We start from the raw sequence: 19,118 nt of genomic DNA, 5'->3' as shown, positions 1-19,118 counted from the left end.
AGACTGGCAGGCTTTAGCGCACTTATGATAGCCGAGGTGTCAAAATTGCAAAAACAACATCTAATGTCATTGACCTCCTCATTTGCGAAAATATCTATATGCGAAAATAACAGCTTATACAGTACATTCCTTCTCAATCCCACTTCCCCCCTCCCCAGAAAAAACACACACACACACACACACACACAAACCAATGACAATGATATCCATGCTGAACTTGTTAGTAGTACTAACTGATTTTTACTATTTCTCTTCACAGAGAAGGAATCATGTTCAGAATCTAATGTGAAGAAATGTCTGGTGTAATATGTGTTGCTCTAACCTTGTTTAGCTTCTTCTCTTCCTTCCAGTTCTGGAGAGCAGCTCTGTACTGCTCCACCTGTCTGCTGTACTCCTCCTCATAGTTCTCTCTCTCCTCCGCTAGCTCCTCCTTCAGCTCCCTGGCTATCACAGCCTCATCCTCAGCTGCATTGGTTTCCTCTCTGCATCAGGACAATTACACATTCATCATCAAAGGTAGCCTCCTTACTCCTTTTTCCTTCCCTCCCCTGCACCACCACCATCCCCCCCCCCACCACAAAAAAAAAAAAAAAATAGAAATGTCGCTCGCGACTGGTTTGCCTCCTCCATATCGCATAGTTTTTCCTAACATGTCTAGCATACATCTTGACAATGTCAGACGACAATTTCTGGAAAGACATGTATTCACTAAGTTTCAAAAAACACAACAACAACCCTTCAGGCACTGCATATATATGAGAGAAAAGGTAAAATTTTAAGAATTTGACCTTGAGCTTGTGCACCCAAATGTTCATAGGCACAACCTTGTCCACTCATACACACATGTGCCAAGCTTCGCATTGGGATATCTCTAATGGTTTCCAAGTTATGCTGTCCACAAGACTTATTTCAGATGGACGGACAACCTAAAAACATAATGCCTCAGCGACACTTCGTGGTAGAGGAATAAAACAATTTCTCAATTCGAAGATATTGAAAGACTTTCCGACACTCCCAAGGGCCCAATATACTCCAAGTCTGGTTTGGTTAGTTCTTTTCAATGGTGTTGCTGAAGTACAATAATACAGCAAAATTATTCCTTTAGAAGAGGCCAGAGTGACCTTCAATGTCCCCTGAATAATGAGAGGATTCATGCTGCTCACTGGTACCTGATGTATTCCCTTATTCTTTCTTAGAAATCATTCTTGATGTTTTTTTACCAGAGTGCTTGTACATCAGTATTGAGCCTTCTATACGGGTCAAAAGTGTATACTTATCTCCCTTTGCTGGGGGCAACAATCTCCTTCAGATACACAAAACTACATTCAGGGCCATTCTTTGGTGGAACAAGCAACTTTCTTCCTTTCTACAACTGTACATGTACCACCTAGGTCATCAGGTCTGAGCTAATACAATGCAGATTTTAGAATGTAAGAGAGACATAGTAGGTTGTTAGATCAATATGATTAGTTAAAAATGCATTAGCTCCTGAATTCTCTAAATGCTCCCACAGAATCTGTGCATCACACAAGCCCACAATGCTCAGGTGGCACACATGTGTTTCTCATAAACAGTAAGTGATGCACTGGAAACAACACTTCAATGATGAAGAGAACAAATCAATTGCTCAGAAGTCCATCTTTGCTACTCCGAGACATGGTGCAATCTGAGGTTCAAAAAGGGGGCCAAAATTTGATCCTACACCCCTCTTATGGTCAGGCATTATACACTCACTTCCTGATGGTCAGTTTGACCGGTGTGTTGATACAGTTGTCCGTCTCTCGAAGTTTCTTGATCTCCCTCCACGTCTTCAGCATTCCTCTCAGTAGCTGCCGATCGTGCTGCAATTCATAGTCCCTCAGTCGACGGGTTTGCCTTTGAAAATATGTGTAGAGTGCATTCCCGTTATAATGAACATGGTTAGAATGAAATTCCAGTCACAATAAATTAAAAACCTCGGGCCGTAGCATTATTCATTCTCTGTATTTCTATTGTTTATTTGTTTGGTATAAATAATGAAATGTCAATATAATGAAAGAAAACTACCGGTCCCAAGGACTTCGTCATAATGGGAGTCCATTGTATTGGTGAGAAAAATGGTTGGTGGTGATAAACTGAGAAGCAAACTATGTCTTGCAAGATATGCAGGATTTATTATTCCAGCAAAGTAACCAGGAGAAAGTTATAAGATTCCAATGATGCAGTGAATAGAGTTTGATAGAGGGCATACCAGGTCTATACTCATTCCATCTGAAAGCTTATGTTACTACAAGATTAAAGCATCTTCTTGGTAGTCTGGTGCCTCATTATGCCTGGGTCAGATTTAAAGGTATTGTTTACCATTGGGGGCAGTGATTTCAAACATGTTAAAGTTATCACATTTAATGTATATGTATAGGTCAGATGTATCACAAACCATCATGTCAGATAAAGATTTTGCAATACAGCCTACATCATAAGGAGATATCGCTATTTTTCTCAATAAGTCATAACTGTACATGGTTCATTCAAGAAACAATTTTATTGTAATTATTGTTCACATTCTGAATATTTAACAATACTTAACATGGATTATACTGATTTACATTTTTACATTGGTTCTTTCTATCCCTAACTCACATTTTAGAAATATATTGAAGCACTAAAGCTGGGTTTTTGTTTCATCTGCAAATGGTAAATAAATAAATGCTTTTGACTGCCTTTGTAGTGGAGTACGATGTTTCCAGGACACCTCATGCAACTAGGGCCTAACAAATGACCTACTGTGTGAATTGGATGCCGCCAAGAAAACTGCCAAGAGCATCAGTAGTGTTTCATCATCTTTAAATTTCCTAAAAGTCCCCTATCTTAGATACACTGGGCACTCCAAGCGTAGCCTGGTTTTGCTGTGTGATATGCTGCTTGACATGATGAGCTCCCCTAGCCCTTCACGTTTGCACAAAGCATACACAAGAAGACGGTCTACACTGGACAAAATATAACAAGCAACCTAAATGTTAGGTGGAAAATGACACAAAAGTCTACACTGAGCTGGGAAGAAAAAGGGTTATAGAAACTGTCCTGCCAAATGAAAGGATCTCTACTGAGCTGGGAATAAAAGGCTTATAGAAACTGTCCTGCCAAATGAAAGGATCTACACTGAGCTGGGAATAAAAGGGTTATAGAAACTGTCCTGCCAAATGAAAGGATCTACACTGAGCTGGGAATAAAAGGGTTATAGAAACTGTCCAGCAAAATGAAAGAATGGACACTGAGCTGGGAATAAAAGGGTTATAGAAACTGACCTGCCAAATAGAAGAGTCTACACTAAGCTGGGAATTAAAGGGTTACAGAAACTGTCCTGCCAAATGAAAGGGTCTACACTGAGCTGGGAATGAAAGGGTTATAGAAACTGCCCTGACAAATGAAAGGACTACACTGAGCTGAGAATAAAAAGGTTACAGAAACTGTAATACCAATTGAAAGCATTTACACAGAGCTGGGAATAAAAGAGTTATAGATATTGTCCTGCCAAATGAAAGGGTCTACAATGAGCTGGGAATAAAAGGGTTATAGAAACTATAATACCGAATGAAGTATTTACACAGAGCTGGGAATACAAGGGTTATATACTTACAGAAATTTTCCAACCAAACAAAAGGGTCTACACTGAGCTGGGAATAAAAGGGTTATAGAAACTGTCCTGCCAAATGAAAGAGTCTACACTAAGCTGGGAATTAAAGGGTTATAGAAACTGACCTGCCAAATGAAAGAGTCTACACTGAGCTGGGAATAAAAAGGTTATAGAAACTGTAATACCAAATTTAAGCATGTACACATGGCTGCGAATAAAAGGGTTATAGAAACTGTCCAGCCAAACGAAAGGGTCTACACTGAGCTGGGAATAAAAGGGTTATAGAAACTGTAATACCGAATGAAAGCTGGGAATAAAAGGAATATAGAAACTGTCCTGCCAAATTAAAGGGTCTACACTGAGGTGGGAATAAAAGGGTTATGGAAACTGTCTTGCTAAATGAGTCTACACTGAGCTGGGAATAAAAGGGTTATAGAAACTGCCCTGCCAAATGAAAGAGTCTACACTAAGCTGGGAATAAAGGGGTTATAGAAAGTGTACTACCAAATGAATACGTTTACACAGAGCTGGGAATAAAAGGGTTATTGAAACTGTCCTTCCAAATGAAAGGGTGTACAAAGTAACTGGGAATAAAAGGATAATAGAAACTGTCCTGCCAAATGAAAGGGTGTACAAAGTAACCGGGGGAAAAAAGGGTTATAGAAATTGTTCTGTCAAATGAAAGGGTCTGCACTGAGCTAGGAATAAAAGGGTTACAGAAACTGTACTACCTAATGAAAGGGTCTACACTGAGCTGGGATTAAAAGGGTTATAGAAACTGTACTACCAAATGAAAGCATTTACACAGGGACAAGGGAAGACAGGGGGAAAGAGACCAAACAGGTAGTGAGCAAGTGAGAGAATGATATAGATATATAGAGCATATGAACTCACTACCTTCCCAGGACAATTACCCTGCAGCTAAATACCAGTTAGTGATAGAGTAACAGTAAAGATTAAGGTTAGGTTTAGGGTTAGAACTTTGGTTAGGGCTAGGATTAGGTTCAGGATTGATATTTGGGTTAGGGTCAGGGGAAGGGTCTGGGTAGTTGTCCAGGGGGTAATGTTATCCAAGAACCTTAATAGAGAGATAAAAGCAAAGAGAATGAAAGACAGAAAGGAGAGAGATAGAGAAAGAGATCTGTTATCTCTCACCTGATCTCTGTCTTGTAGTCTTGGACCTGCCGAGACGTTTCCTCAGTAATGGTTTGATCCATGCCAATGTTGTACGCATTCATAATCTGCTCCTGTAGGCTGGTCACTGCAGACTTCAGGGCTTGGAGCTGGCCAGAGGAAAGAAAGAATCATTCATTCCTTGCATACAACTGGGACACCTGTGTCACTACTTCACATAAGAAACTGTTACGAAGCAGTCCATAGAGGGAAAAGCAATAAATCCACTTAACAGATCTTTTGACAGAAAATGTTAGTTGCTATAATGAGAACTATGGACTGTACTATGATATTCATATGTGACTCTGCATCACAAAACAAAAAGTTGCCAGATATGGATTTTTAGTGAAGGGTAGATTCTTAAAGAGCAGACCCTAAGTTTTAAAATGATTTATAACCCAGTTCAAATGGATTCCCCTAACCTATCTAAATACCAGAAAGAAAGCATACACTCTGGAATAGTGTGAACTGAGAAAGAGGCTCTGAAGTACAGGGTCTATTCAAGCATTTAATGTTTACCAAGTCATGCTCGCTGTGCAATGAAAGGGACAAAACACAGGGTGTAAACCACCGGAGCAACAACAATGAAGGAATTATCAGATTAAGCTGAAATTGAGCATGTTCTATCAACACATTCTGATTACTGCAAACTTTCAAAGTAGCTGAGTTATCCTTTGAAAAGTTATTAGACTTGAAAGTGAAGAGTGTGTAAATGATTTCAACAAATGAAAAGGGAACTCTAAGACATACCTGATCATTCTATTCTCCCCAAAAAGGGTAGTAGAAAAACTGCAGAAAACATACTTTCCCTTTCATGTAATGATCCCAAACTAAAGAATGATGTAGAGGAAAGATAGCTCTTTCAGAAAATATGAAAAACTCAAAATTGAGTCACTTGACCCATTTCACCTTTGTGAATAATTGTTGCTTCAATGAGAAGTATGGACTGCACTATGATATTCATTTGATAGCAAACATCCAGTGAATAATCATATTGTTGACAAGAATACTATGTATTATTTCACTACTGCAGAAAATAATCTGAAACAGAACAAAACAACCCATAACAAACCCCTAAACTTGTTATGATTGTTTACAAGAACTCATATCTACTGTATGTTAGTAAAATGCATGAGTATTAATATTGAGCACATTTTCGTAATTGCGCAAGGACTTTGCTGTCTAAAATGCAAAATTCATTGGAATCAGCATAGTAAACTTGGTTCAACAAATCTCACACAGGTTTACTTCAAAATGTTTCAGATCACTCATCACTCATCATCCACATACATAAAAAAACTAGTTCTTGTGTTGTGATTCAAATCACGACCCACGTAATCCCGACTATTGGTGGCTGTATGAATAGGCCTATACATAGAGGACGAGCCAATAGGCAGACAAAGCTTGGTATAAAGAGCTAAAGGGATAGTACAGTATTGGTGGAGATGAGAATTGGGCTTTTAACATTTTGCGAGATACCAAGAAAACACTTATGTAATAGTACAGAGCATAACATATTAAGAGGAATTCAAAGTTTATTTGATGAAAATCGGGTTTGGAATGACTGAAACATCCAAAAACAAAGTAAAACAAAGCGATCGCAATAAAAGGTGGGTCCCACACTTTATTAGAATCGCTCCATTTTGGATATCTCAGCCATTTCAAAACCAATTTTAATCAAACAAATGTTGAATTCCTCATGGAATTACATGCTCTTTCATATTTCATAAGAGGTTTCTCATTATCTCACCAAAAAATGTTAGCAACCTGAACTTAGGTCTCAACTAAAACTATATGATCCCTTTAAAGAGAGGATCTGAGGCAGTGATCCAGCACTCCCTCACCTTGTCTGTCAGGTACTGGGCCATGTCCCGCTGCTTGCGCCTCAGGTACTGGTCATACTGCTGCCGGAGTCTGGAGGCCAGGACGTGCTCCTTGCTGAAGAAAGGATGGTGGGTGAAGACCAAGGTGTTGATGTCGATGTCGATCTGGTGCACGCTCTCCGCCGCGTCCAGGTCGAGGCTGAAACCCTGGTGGATATCTGATGTCATGGCCTGAGGGTTACCAGAGTAAAACAAATTGCTTTAGAAGGCTGCGTTTCTATCTAATGTATAATGATTAACTTGGCATTTGTTGCTTTGATCAATGGCATCTTTACTTGTTTTAAAATATGTATAATAGGCTTAAAACTATCTCTTGTAAATTAAAAACACAAAATGCAAATCAAAACACAGAGATAACAAAGTATCATACTATAATATGGTATGATCATTTGCTATATATTATATAATATAAACGGAGAGAGAAGTCTTTGAACATGGAGCTGAGTTGGTGAAGTAGGAGTAACAAGAGACTTAACATCTGGGCAGCAGCAGCTTCTTAATAATGGTGACAAATAAGAAACAGTTTCATTCACATGGAGCATCCTCTTCAACGCCAGCACCATTCTCTCAGAGAGTTCTTCCTCTGTCATAAACCAAACATTGACAGGCATTGATTGACAGGCCTGGGAAATAAGGAACATGAGCTGAACATCTTGTACCTGTGTGTATCTTCTTTGATTTGTCCTCACAATCTCCACTTCACAGTTCAAAAACTGCAGAGTCTCATTCTAGGTGTCACAGAGCCTCATTAACTTGAAAGTACTTTGTATTTGGGTGCCTTAGCCATTCTACAACCGATTTTCATCAAATAAACTTTGAATAAAATTTCTCTTAGAATGGTATCCTCTGGACTATTTCATAAGTGGTATCTTGGTATCTCACAAAAAGTTAAAAGCCCAATTCTCATCACCACCAATACTATACCATTCCTTTAATTCAAGGTACCACAGAGCTTCACTTTGGGCAACACAAAGCCTCATTCAAGGTACCACGGTGCCCCCCTCCCCCAATATTACATATGCGGATCTTACCTTTCGAAAGATGGTCTGCAGTTCTGGCTCTCTTTCCTCGTTAGGTATAATCCTTGGTCTGGTTGGTGTTTGCTTCACTGGGTCTGGAAGGGCCAAAATACGCCCATCCTCCCCAAACCAGCCTTTACCCTGTGTGTGACAACATCAATAGTCATACAATTGTACTTTCAAGTGCGACAAAATTTACCATGAGCAGAAATTCAGTGTAAGAGATCATTTTTAAGGCATAAACTAAGATGTAGTCTGTAGCTGGACTTCTTTTCAAATCACAGAATAGCCTCCAAGACAATCTATTAAAGGGTAACACAGGATAAATCAGTAGTGTTTAACTGTGATAAACAGACTGGGACATTTCTGTTGTGCAAGCCTTCCCAATTCAAAACCAATCTTTTTTAAATGGATCACTTTCCCAGAAATTGAATTGATGCACAGATCAAAGTCATCTCATACGTCATCAATGAGACACAAAATCCTAATCATTATAACCATTTCAGGGCGTCCAGAAATGATGTGGGAAGACAGACCTTGTCTGGTCTCTGGAGGAGACGGTGCTCCATGATGTTCTGGTTCCTCTGAGATACGTCAGGCCTGACACCAACGTAGAAACCCTCGTCCTCAAGGTACCTGGGCTGCGTGTTCTCTGGCACCTTCTGCTCTGCAGGCACTGAGAGTAGCAATGACATAGTTAGAAAAAAAAAAAATCATTCATGCAAATTATCACTCATATGAAAACAATGATATGGTCCCAGACATCAGCAGAAGTCTCCTACGTGTAAGCACTTGTTTTGTTTTGTTTTGTTTTTTCCAAAGAGCATTGCCATTAATACCTTCTTATTACCCCATCATTATTGACTACCCATTCTATATACCCGGTTGCAGGACAACATTGGGTGAAGTGTGCTGGGATGTATGCATTACGCATGATTTGAACTAAGTATCTTTGGTTTGGGATTAGACAGCCAGTATAGAATTCAGGGCTGTTGCGTTTCAGTGTATAAAGCCAAAAACTATCAATCATCACAATGTTTCTGATTCAAGTCCCCTGGCTGCAGCGGTCGTGTCTCTGGGCAAGGCACTTTATCCTCACTGCCGACTTCTTCCAAGGGGGACCTAAGGCTGTTGGTCCCATGGTCACATGTTTATAAGCATTCAACGCTTCCTCAGTGGTCATACAAAAACAAATCAATTCCATCAATTCAATTCATATGACAATGGAAAACTACTTTCAGACAACACAATATTCTGCCAGCTTGGTGAGGAATTATGCCAACAGTATTTTCTCTATCAATTATAAAATGGATAGAACTCTCATATTATTTTCAAGCATCAAATAATGCAAATAAAACCAGAAATTGTACAAGTAGAAATTTTTGCTGTGTGGAAACATTCGCACATTTTGCGCAAACCAGAAGCTAGTGTGAAAATAAAAGCACACATATATTTCTGGAGGCAATTTGTTCCAACAATTTATGTCCTGATTCCACAGAATAAAAAAACAGGTGATATTTATCTTACCCAGCCAAGAGCACAAATTAGTCCCACAAAAGTATCCACTTTCACAGTAATGCCAAGAATACTTGTTTCTGCAAAGAATTTCTGTGACACTGGACTATGATACAGGAGGTGTTATGCTGGCTTTAGTGAGAAAATTACCTGTTTTGATGCTAGGTACAAAGAAGAATCCCTTTTCTCTGTCTTCCCTGAGGCCAAGGGGTACGTACTCCGCAGGCATCAGCTGCGACGGCTGCAACTTCCACGCCTCCTTGTCGACGAAGACTTCTGAGAGTAGCGGCTTGCTCTCCTCTGCCTCCTCCTCATCCTCTTTGACTGGCTTCAGCTTGCCTGCATCCCTACCGGTACTGGGGCCTGGCTGGTCCTCTGAGGGGGGTTCGGAGGCGATCTCCGCGGGTTCGGGTTCCGGGTCGTAGCTGCGGGTGAAGAAGTCAAATGCCTCCTCTTCAGTGGGGAGAGCTGCTTGCTGTCAGTGGGGAGAAGAAAGATACAAATATGCTTTTAATATCACATGCAGTAACGTTGTGCATGAGATGGTAACAAATGAAAGAGTTAAAACTGTGATCAGAGTCTACATGACCTGCAGAGTACTTGCATTTATTATAAATCTGCTGAACCTACTGTGCTTTGCTCGCTCGTGACAAGGAAGCTTTCTGGGCATGCTTCACTAGAGAACCCTTCTTTATTGAGATGTTGTTGGAATAAAGGAAGGTGTTTCCCACCACCCTCCTTGTATTGTGTGATATGACTGCCAATATCTTGATATCCTTCTCCTCAGTCAGTGTTAGTATCATCCCAGGCCACACACCCTGACAAGAGTTACACTTGAAGAATTACCAGCTACCACCAAAATCCATTCAAAGACGACAACCATTCTGGCTCTGATGCTCTAGTTGAGCTGTTTCAGTTAACGTATTGACATGTCATGTTGCACATGGAAACCCTGGATAAGTTTTGAGTATTACAAGCCATGATGAACACATGCAGCATGCATTACATACAAAATATACCATTAATCCTAATTGATCTTTGCTATTATCCATAGGCATGGTAGCAAACCAAAGTCATTTACATATATTACGAAGACAGCAAAAATACACAATATCAACACAACTGCCATCATTATCAGCCTTACCATCATCAGCAGCAGCTAATCATTGTGCTTTCTCTACTCCTTGGGGTTTTACATACCATCTTATTTGTAGAATTTCTGCACCCTTTTGATGAGTTTAAAGCCTCAGTTTCATAGACATTTCCACTGAAATGGAAAGAGATTTTTAACAGTAGATGGCAGATACCACATCAAAGGCCTGGATTCTATCAATGTCACTTCTCTACCTTGGCTTTGACTTGCTTGAAGGCTGCCCTCCACTTTGACTTGGCAACGATGGATTCATTCAGCATCTTGTCCTCCTCCAATTCCTCCTTTGTCAGCTGACACGAGAGCAAAAGAAAATCATTTCTATAAAACTATATATATTAAGCAAACTGCTCCTACTGTCAATGATAGTCATACTTTTTTCCCACGACTAACTCTAAATGGATCAGTACACATCTACGACTGACTTGCAACCTAATTTGACCTAATTAATCCGACTTGTCCTACTAGTCTAACTAGCTTGAGTCCCACTGGTTCCTTTTTTTCTGACATGTTTGTTAATTCACAGAGCAGCAGTTAATTTACAGAGCAGCAGTTGCAATCTTAACAAATTTAATTTGTAGAGGGAGACAAAGTGAAGAAACTCACACCTGAACCTTCACCCCTTTGAACAATATCTTTCTTTCATTTAAGAAACTAATGTTTATAAATGGAGATAGAGACGATAATGTGATTTCAGAAAATGACATCACAATGATGTTACAGTTGAGCGATCACATAGGGGAAAAAAAAGTCATGGCATCCTGAGCTCATGAGACATCAGTGATGCAGGTTTTCCGGAGCTAAGAGCTTGAGCTTTTAGAGATAATCAATTCACATGTTTTTCGTACAGAAAGAAATATAGAAAGAATTCATACAGAAATGTACAAATGGGTCAGAAATGAGGGGAACAGAAATTTTCTCGTCGTTGTTTCAATTATTCGTATTCTACTGGAACTACTACAGTGAATCTGTATGCTGCTTCTAAAAGCTAAATGATGCACTATTGAACAAAACCTCCACATAGCTTCAACCTAGGGAGAATATCACTGCAGAACTTAAGATAAAAAACATATATTTAATAAAAAAGAAAGTAGAAAACCTTAATAGTGCAAAGCAATAGGCCTACAGATCAGAAACAAGCACATAAAAAAATTTCCAACTACTAACAGAACCTTATAAACATGTAAACACACACTGATATCTTTTCCTCTACTTTTCCTTCTTGTGCTTTCATTTTCATTGTAGCAGGACTTCAAAGAAGAAGTAGAAGTAGCAGTATACAGTGAGTTAATAGACTAATCAGCTGTACCAGTGAGGGTTCGTCAAATCTTGTGGCCATATCCCTGGCCCTTAACCCTCTCAACCTCCTGGCAGGCAAGTCCTTGTCTGGATCCCGCGCCACTTCATCCTTCATACTTTCCTCAGCTTTCTCCTGCATTCAACATTCAGGGAGAGAAGGTAAACATGAGTGTACATATTCTGTATCAATGCACAGCACATTATCATTCCTAGGAAGTTTCATGGATTCCTTCTTCTATTGTAAACAAAGAGTTTGTGAATACACCAAATTGATGCAGAAGAATTGTCAGTGACGGCCAAGACCTCTATAATTTGATTAGAAAGCTAGAAGACAATATCTTGTTATTTGTCATAAGTTACATTTCATATCTTGATTATTTTAGAACACAAAAATTATACAGTCATGCGCACCATTTTTACTGGCAAGGGCAGTATCCTTTGCCTGCTCTCAAGGGCAAGATTCTCTTACTCAAAACTGCATTACTCTTACTTCATTACTCTGACTCATCTTTGATCCATTAATGTGTTTCATATTAGGGTATTAAATACATTTCTTTACCTTAGCCTCCGTTATTTTCCTGCGAATCCTCTCTCTGATGGTGGCATTAAGGCTAGTGGCAGCCTGGTCTGAGGGCACTCCGGCCTTTGCTGCCTCAACCGCTGCTGCCATGTTTAGTTGCTCTGAAATGGAATGGATACAAACACACTGGTTCCTTGAAATACTCAATAATACTCTAGACAAAGTATCGATGATGCTACATATTCTCTGGTATCCATAAACATACACAAAAGTACCTGTATGTCCATACAATGTAAATGTGACCCGCTACAACAAAAGGATCCAAAAGTCGGGGAGGACCATTTCTTGAAAATGACATGACAATATTCCCTTACTCTTCCACTTTAATTTCATGTATTACACGACTCATACAAGTACTCGGTAGCGGATATATCCATGATTTTGTTAGCGCATGTCGAGTGGTTTAGGAAATCAGCATTTCGAGAAAACCGCCTTCAAAGTATTCCTTCTGACGCTACCATGATCAAGGGGATGTAAGACAGCTTTCACCGCTTGACAACAGAAGGTATGCTCCTAGCAACCTCTGTGATGTTCATTCGAGCTTAGCGTCAGCGGTCTAGCAAGACCAATCAGTAACGAGGATGCCATGCAATGACCAATAAGATCACTCCCTCGTTGCTAGGGGCGGAGTCTAGCTGCAGCGCTAAATCCAAATCTTCGGACACGTTTCTGTTCCGTTGAAAGTCGGAAAAATCATGGCCCAGAAAATCGCTATTTTCTTGCCTTTCCTTTTATCATTTAGCTTCGAAATTTCAGCAGATGATAGACGATACACTAGACTACGAAATTATGCCAAAAACAAAAATAAAATCGTTTTGACCGATTTTGATGATCTGACTTCAAACTCGATTTTCTCGGCTCAGTCGTCAGCGACTTTAGGATCCTTTTGTTGTAGAGGGTCACAAATGATAAGATTGAGCAAGATGTATGCATAGAATGGTCACAAACAACCCCCAGACCAGGGACAGTAATGTCTCATAATTCATGTAAGGTTTTTGTACTCTTTTTTGTATTTTTGTGATAGCATTAGTGTTAATGTTTTGTGTCAGTGTTTGTGTTAGTGTCACAGTTTATGTTAGTGTCAGTGTCAGTGTATGTGTTAGTGTTTGTGTTAGTACTGGTATTTGTGTTAGTGTCAGTGATTGTTAGTGTTTTAATGGTTTTTTGTTTTTGTTTTTGTTATGCAGAAGAAAGCAACTATATATGCTTTCATATTTACAACTTGAATACAGTAACAACATTATATTATTGCTCTGGTTCAGCAAATGTGGTAGGAGCTCTTGCCTTTCTTCCCCTTGCCCGCTCTCTTTTTGGGTTTTGGCTTGTCCTCTTCCTCCGGTTCCTCAAAGCCCGTTTCAGGAATGGTGGGAATCTCAGCCTTGTCCCGAGGAGGAATTTTTCTGGGCCGGGCCTTTGGTGGCTCCTGAGACTCTGCCTCCTCAGCTGGTTCCAAGGATGCAAATAGCTACGCCATCGACAAAGTACAACAGAAGGGTGAAAGTCAAACTTGCTCTCTAGACCTATCAGAGTTTGCGATGTCACAATGGTATTATTGTAGTTGTTTCAAAAAGTGTGAAAAGAATTTTACATAACTTGTTTTCTTCTTTTTAATACAGAAAAAGTGTGCCCAATTAATATATTTGACTTCACACATCTCTGTGACCTGTTGAGGGAATGTGTACTCTTCATTATAAAAATGAAGATTGCGACATTCCCTTTAATTTTCTTCACACTCCTTCTACAAGTAGGACAGTTCTCAAAATCCACTCTTGAAAGGACAGTGTGCATGAAATTAGACAAAATGTAAACATTTTGAACAGATTGTGAAATTTTCTTCCCACTTCCACCAATCACTAAACATTCTGCATGCAATGAATTCACATGAATGTGTGCAATAGCTTCCCCATTAACTCTGTCATAACAATTACCGAGCACACTGAATGTGGAAGTCACTTGCATCTTACGTAAATCTAAAATGATAGAGAGCTGGAAGTTCACCTGTAAAAGCAACTGCAAATCTGCAGAAAATAAAAATGAAGGCTAATTTGTTTGTTTATTTATTTATTCACACATATTGAAAATGCACGGAACAATAAATAAATCATACTTGAATCAAAGAAAGATTAGAAAATGAATGGATTGCCCATTAAAGATTCATTATCACAGTGATTCTATACTTTCATGGGGCCCAATACACACAAACACTGAAAAATTATAGTACAAACAGTAAAATATATTCAAACATTGTATAAAAGCAAATACATACTTCATCCCACTCCCTCATAACTATTAACTGAATACAAAAAAAAAAAAAAAAATAGATAACCAAATTTGATATTTGTTGGTCATATAGAAGACCAGAAGGTCTGTAACTTTTTTCTTCATTACATCCTCACAATAATACAGTAGCCATCCATAGGTTAAGGGGGAAATCCAGTCCAAATATAAGTTAGTCTTATAAGAAAGAGTAAAATATGACGAGTTAAACGGTATAAGTTTGATCGAAATCAGGTGAAAAATAAGGAAGTTATGACATTGCGAGGTTTCGCTATTTTTTTTTTTTTTTTTTTTTTGGGGGGGGGGAACAGTTCTTGAACAGTTAATATGAATACGCAAATGGCAAAGTGAGCATGTCATTCCCTCACAACTTACAGTACCAGATAGTTTTAACATAAAATTGTGAAATTTCAAGTTTTTCATTCAAACACAATTATGCCCGAGGCTCAAATCCTCATATATCTAACAGATCACTATCCTGAAGTTATTCAACCAGGAATAACGTCATGTTTCAGACTTCAATAGCAGAAACATTGAATTTTCATCATTTTTTGTTTGTACACGATCAATGGAAAATTGTGAGGGTATGACATGGTTAGCTCACTCATTTGCATATACATACCCACTGTACAAGATCTGTTTTTGAGAAATTATCAAAACTTTCAAAATTTCATAACTTCCTTATTTTTCATCCGATTTCAGTAAAATTTTCTACCGTTAAACTCGTAAAATTTTACTTTTTCTTTATCAGATTGATTTATATTTGGACTGGATTTCGTGTGGATAATGGGAAGGCTGCATCTGTAAGCCTGACTAGATATGTTAGCAATGGATGAGGGCGCCCTCACCTCTTTTTTCTTGGACTCTCTGTCCTGGGTGAGTTTCTCCATCAGACTCTCTGCATGCTGGAGCTCTTCAAGGGGCTGTGGGAGATAGATAAATATGGTAATTAGATAAATAGATAGGTAGATTCACAGATAGATAGATAGATAGATAGGTAGATATACATACAGATATGGCAATTAGATATAGATGGATAGATAGACAGATACATAGATGGATAGATACATACATACATAAAAACATACATACTACATGGATAGATATATACAGCAATTAGATAGATAGATAGATAGATAGATAGATAGATAGATAGATAGATAGATAGATAGACAGATAGATAAATACCTACAGACAGAGGAAGAGAGAGAGGGAGTCAGGGAGACAGATTAAGAGGGACACTTTTAAATTCTGACTTGCCCACTTGGGCCACTACAAGAAAATCTAATTGTCCTCTTTGAGATGTGGAATAGGCCAAGGTGGCATATTGTTTGGTCCACATTGCCACACCCCCATCAGCCTTTCAAGCTGTGGAAGAATGACTGGCTTCAGTGTGTGTAGGAACTATTAAATTCAATTGAAATTTCTCATTCTTCAAGTTTGCAGCAGAAATGTCCATGAACACTGTGACTCAGATAATTATTGAAATTCATCGTTTCCTGAAACAGAAAAATTGTAATCATCTTCTAATGAATTCTATGGCAAATACATGAGAGGATATACATTTTCTGTATGTAATGTGAAAGGTGAAGAGTTAAAGGGAACAGATAACATGTGCAATGGTGGAAAAAAATTCAAGTCTAACAACCCACTCCATACGCCCATCCTAATCCTGTATCCTTACTTTAGATTATAGAATTCAAAAGTGACTGCACAGCTGTCCCACCTTTCCTTGCATGACTATCTGTTCTCTTCAAACACTAGTTTGCTCATTTACTCAGTACTCTGCAGTAACACTCTATCAAGCAGATAGGCTTTTAAGTCTAGTTACACTTTATATTTCAATATTTTACCTCAATATATATATATACTTCAATATTTTACCGTGTAAGTTGGTTGTAAACGACGTAGAATTGAACCAGGTGGAATATATAAAATTCCTTGGTCTCTATATTGATTGTAAGTTGACATGGAAAGTTCGTGTTGATTCTTTGCATAAATTATTATCAAAAAATGTAGGTGTTATGTATAAGTTAAAACAGTTTTTTCCTAAACATGTTCTGCATTCATTGTATTCTACTCTATTTTTGCCTTATATAGGTTATGGAATCCTGGCATGGGGAAACTGCTGTACAACTAGACTTAATTCTTTATTATTGATACAGAAAAGAGCTATACGGATAATTAACTTCGCCACATTTTTCGAACACACTAATGTCTTATTCTTTTCCAGTAGAACACTTAAGATCCAGGATTTATATCATTTTAATATCGGGTCATTTATGTATCAATTAAACTCAGGTGGTCTCCCTGATGTGTTTTCTTCGATGTTTGTCAAAAATACTGAAGTTCATTCTTACCCTACTAGACAAAAAGATTCTTTTCATCTTTCTCCTGTACGAACCGTATCTGCTTTAAAAACAATAACCACTACAGGACCTAAATTTTGGAATGAGTTGGAGAGAGAAATAATCCAATCTCAGTCTCTTTATTCATTTAAACATAAACTTAAACTAGTTTTTCTGAATTCATATCTATAGCTATTCTTCAATCCTCCTCGATATTCTCTGTTCATACTTCACATTACTGACATTATCGATTATGTAACATGTGCCTCGCTCGTGATTTCTGTATTATCTCCTGAACTTCCTCTGTACACATTTGGTATCTCTGCTATAGGACACTGCATCTGACTTGTACCTCGCTCGGGTGATCACGCAACACTCAAGAAGTCTGTGCCGCGGACATTGTTTTCATTGTTTTCTTTTTTCTTTTTCTTTTTACTTTTTGGCGTTTATATTTCTCCAATTCAGAAATTGTCATTCCTTTAATTACATACCCAAGTAAGAAATAATCTCACATCCGCATCTGGGAATCTACACCCTACAAGCAATGCTTCTATGTAGATTCCTCATATTTCACATGTTTTATTGTCTTATAAGCTGTACGTGACAATTCATCCAGGCTTTTGTATTGTGATGTTTATGTTTTATGTATTTGTTGAAATGTGGAATATGGAACAATAAAAAAAAAAAAAAAACTTTAGATTCAAGATATTCCAGAGCAACTCACATCAGCAGGCATGTCCTCATCCACTCCACCGTCTGCTGCTGATAAATTCTGCAAATAAAATATAACAAAAATCTTGTTAAGTATTTAGCAATGACTCAATGGAAAAATAATTTTTAAGTCATGATACATGCAGATGAATAAAGATACCATTCTCAATATTCTCAATAACAAAAGAATGTAAACAGAATAGCATTAAACAGTAATTCAGTCACAGAAACTACATACACATTTCTCCGATGATATCTCATCCATCTGTCCAGGTATAAATACTTGTGAAGAGTGATTCTGAATTTGAAATTTACTTTATCGCTACAATGACACATCACAACCTACTCTGGCAAGCTACTTCATTTCGCAACCCTACAAGTCATGAAGAAATTCAAATGATTATTGCTGAAATTTAATGTTTGATGAGTGGATATTTACCTCAACCTCCTGCCTGCTGCTTTTGTGGAGAAGAGGCCGCCTCTGCAAGGAGAGTGGAGTCCATCGTGTTCTCCCGCATGTTACGCCGTCTCTGGCGAATCTTTTCTCTGAACGTTCTGTCAACAAGTAACAGACAAATGCAATCGGTGTTCAACATACCTAGGAAAACAAATTTTGGCTTGTACATTTATGAGATGTGGACTGTATCTGACTAGCATGGATGTCTATTTAGTATGTGATTGTTCTTTCTTCAATATTTTTCTGACATACAATTGTAAGACTGACTTTGTGTGGTTACAATATTCCAAAGTTGCCGATGGATGGCACATTTGAGAAATCATTGACATTTTAAGGTACAAAGTGTGTGATTATGCTCATATTGGAAGGGTTGGGGGCAAAACATAGAATACTATCTGGCTTCTGGCTATGAAAAATTTTAGTTTGATGGCTACTGCACTCACTCTGACATGATGACTTCTTGTTTTGTCTTCCCCTCAGAGAGAACTTGGGCTTTACTCTGGTTTTTCCACTCAGTAGGATGTATGCATTGTCTTGTCCTCATTCATGCATCATATTCTTTAACACTGTAAACAGATGAAATTAAATAAAAACAAAATAAAAATGCCCAGATCATGCCATGCATCAATGGACTTATGTATCACTGACCGGGTTTTCTAGATTTATTATGAACCCATTTTTTGCCTCCACTGATACTTCAACAGAGTTCTAATCAATCCTACTCAAAGACAAAGAGTATCTTGGATAGTCTAGACCTATCAATCATATGAATTCCATTTTGATTAAATGACAAGTGATTGAAGGGAGTTGTTGTTGAACCGTAGCAACAAAAAAAAGTAGGCCCTAGCTATGCCCCTTAAGGTCTACAAGTTTAATTTGTAAATTAAACTTAGTTACAAAGTTAGATCGTTAAATCAGACATAGAAATACAATTCCTACTGATCACTGCTAAATAAATGGTGGAACAACCTGAACTGAAGACACACAGGCTTGTTTTCTAGAGAGCAGTTTATCAAACTCAAAGTCAGGAAGTAGACACTGTTAACAAACTAGTGTCTAGTTAGGTCTAGCAATGGCTCTAACCATTTATAGT

The 19,118-nt window shown here is 38.3% G+C and overlaps 1 protein-coding gene across 1 annotated transcript in view; it reads right to left on the bottom strand.

Annotated features, from left to right (window-relative positions):
* Nucleotides 1-18,164, bottom strand: part of LOC139732413 (coiled-coil and C2 domain-containing protein 2A-like) — a 45,367-nt gene extending 27,203 nt beyond the window's left edge. The window contains exons 1-15 of the mRNA XM_071643280.1: nt 18,025-18,164; nt 17,884-17,890; nt 17,582-17,629; nt 15,358-15,432; nt 13,517-13,697; nt 12,212-12,333; nt 11,663-11,785; nt 10,551-10,646; nt 9,354-9,678; nt 8,225-8,364; nt 7,701-7,829; nt 6,631-6,840; nt 4,769-4,896; nt 1,735-1,875; nt 323-482 (exon numbers count right to left, since the gene is read on the bottom strand). Of these exons, the coding sequence (XP_071499381.1) occupies nt 323-482; nt 1,735-1,875; nt 4,769-4,896; nt 6,631-6,840; nt 7,701-7,829; nt 8,225-8,364; nt 9,354-9,678; nt 10,551-10,646; nt 11,663-11,785; nt 12,212-12,333; nt 13,517-13,697; nt 15,358-15,432; nt 17,582-17,629; nt 17,884-17,890; nt 18,025-18,164 (2,025 nt within the window). The remainder of the gene's footprint in view (nt 1-322; nt 483-1,734; nt 1,876-4,768; nt 4,897-6,630; nt 6,841-7,700; nt 7,830-8,224; nt 8,365-9,353; nt 9,679-10,550; nt 10,647-11,662; nt 11,786-12,211; nt 12,334-13,516; nt 13,698-15,357; nt 15,433-17,581; nt 17,630-17,883; nt 17,891-18,024) is intronic.
* Nucleotides 18,165-19,118: the final 954 nt, after the last annotated feature.

Source organism: Diadema antillarum, unplaced genomic scaffold (assembly GCF_040938485.1).
Source record: "Diadema antillarum isolate AM-2024a unplaced genomic scaffold, OU_Dant_1.0 scf00000024, whole genome shotgun sequence".
In the NCBI taxonomy this organism is placed as follows: domain Eukaryota; kingdom Metazoa; phylum Echinodermata; class Echinoidea; order Diadematoida; family Diadematidae; genus Diadema; species Diadema antillarum.
Note: the sequence above shows the minus strand (reverse complement) of the source record. Positions and strands in the feature narration are given on the sequence as shown.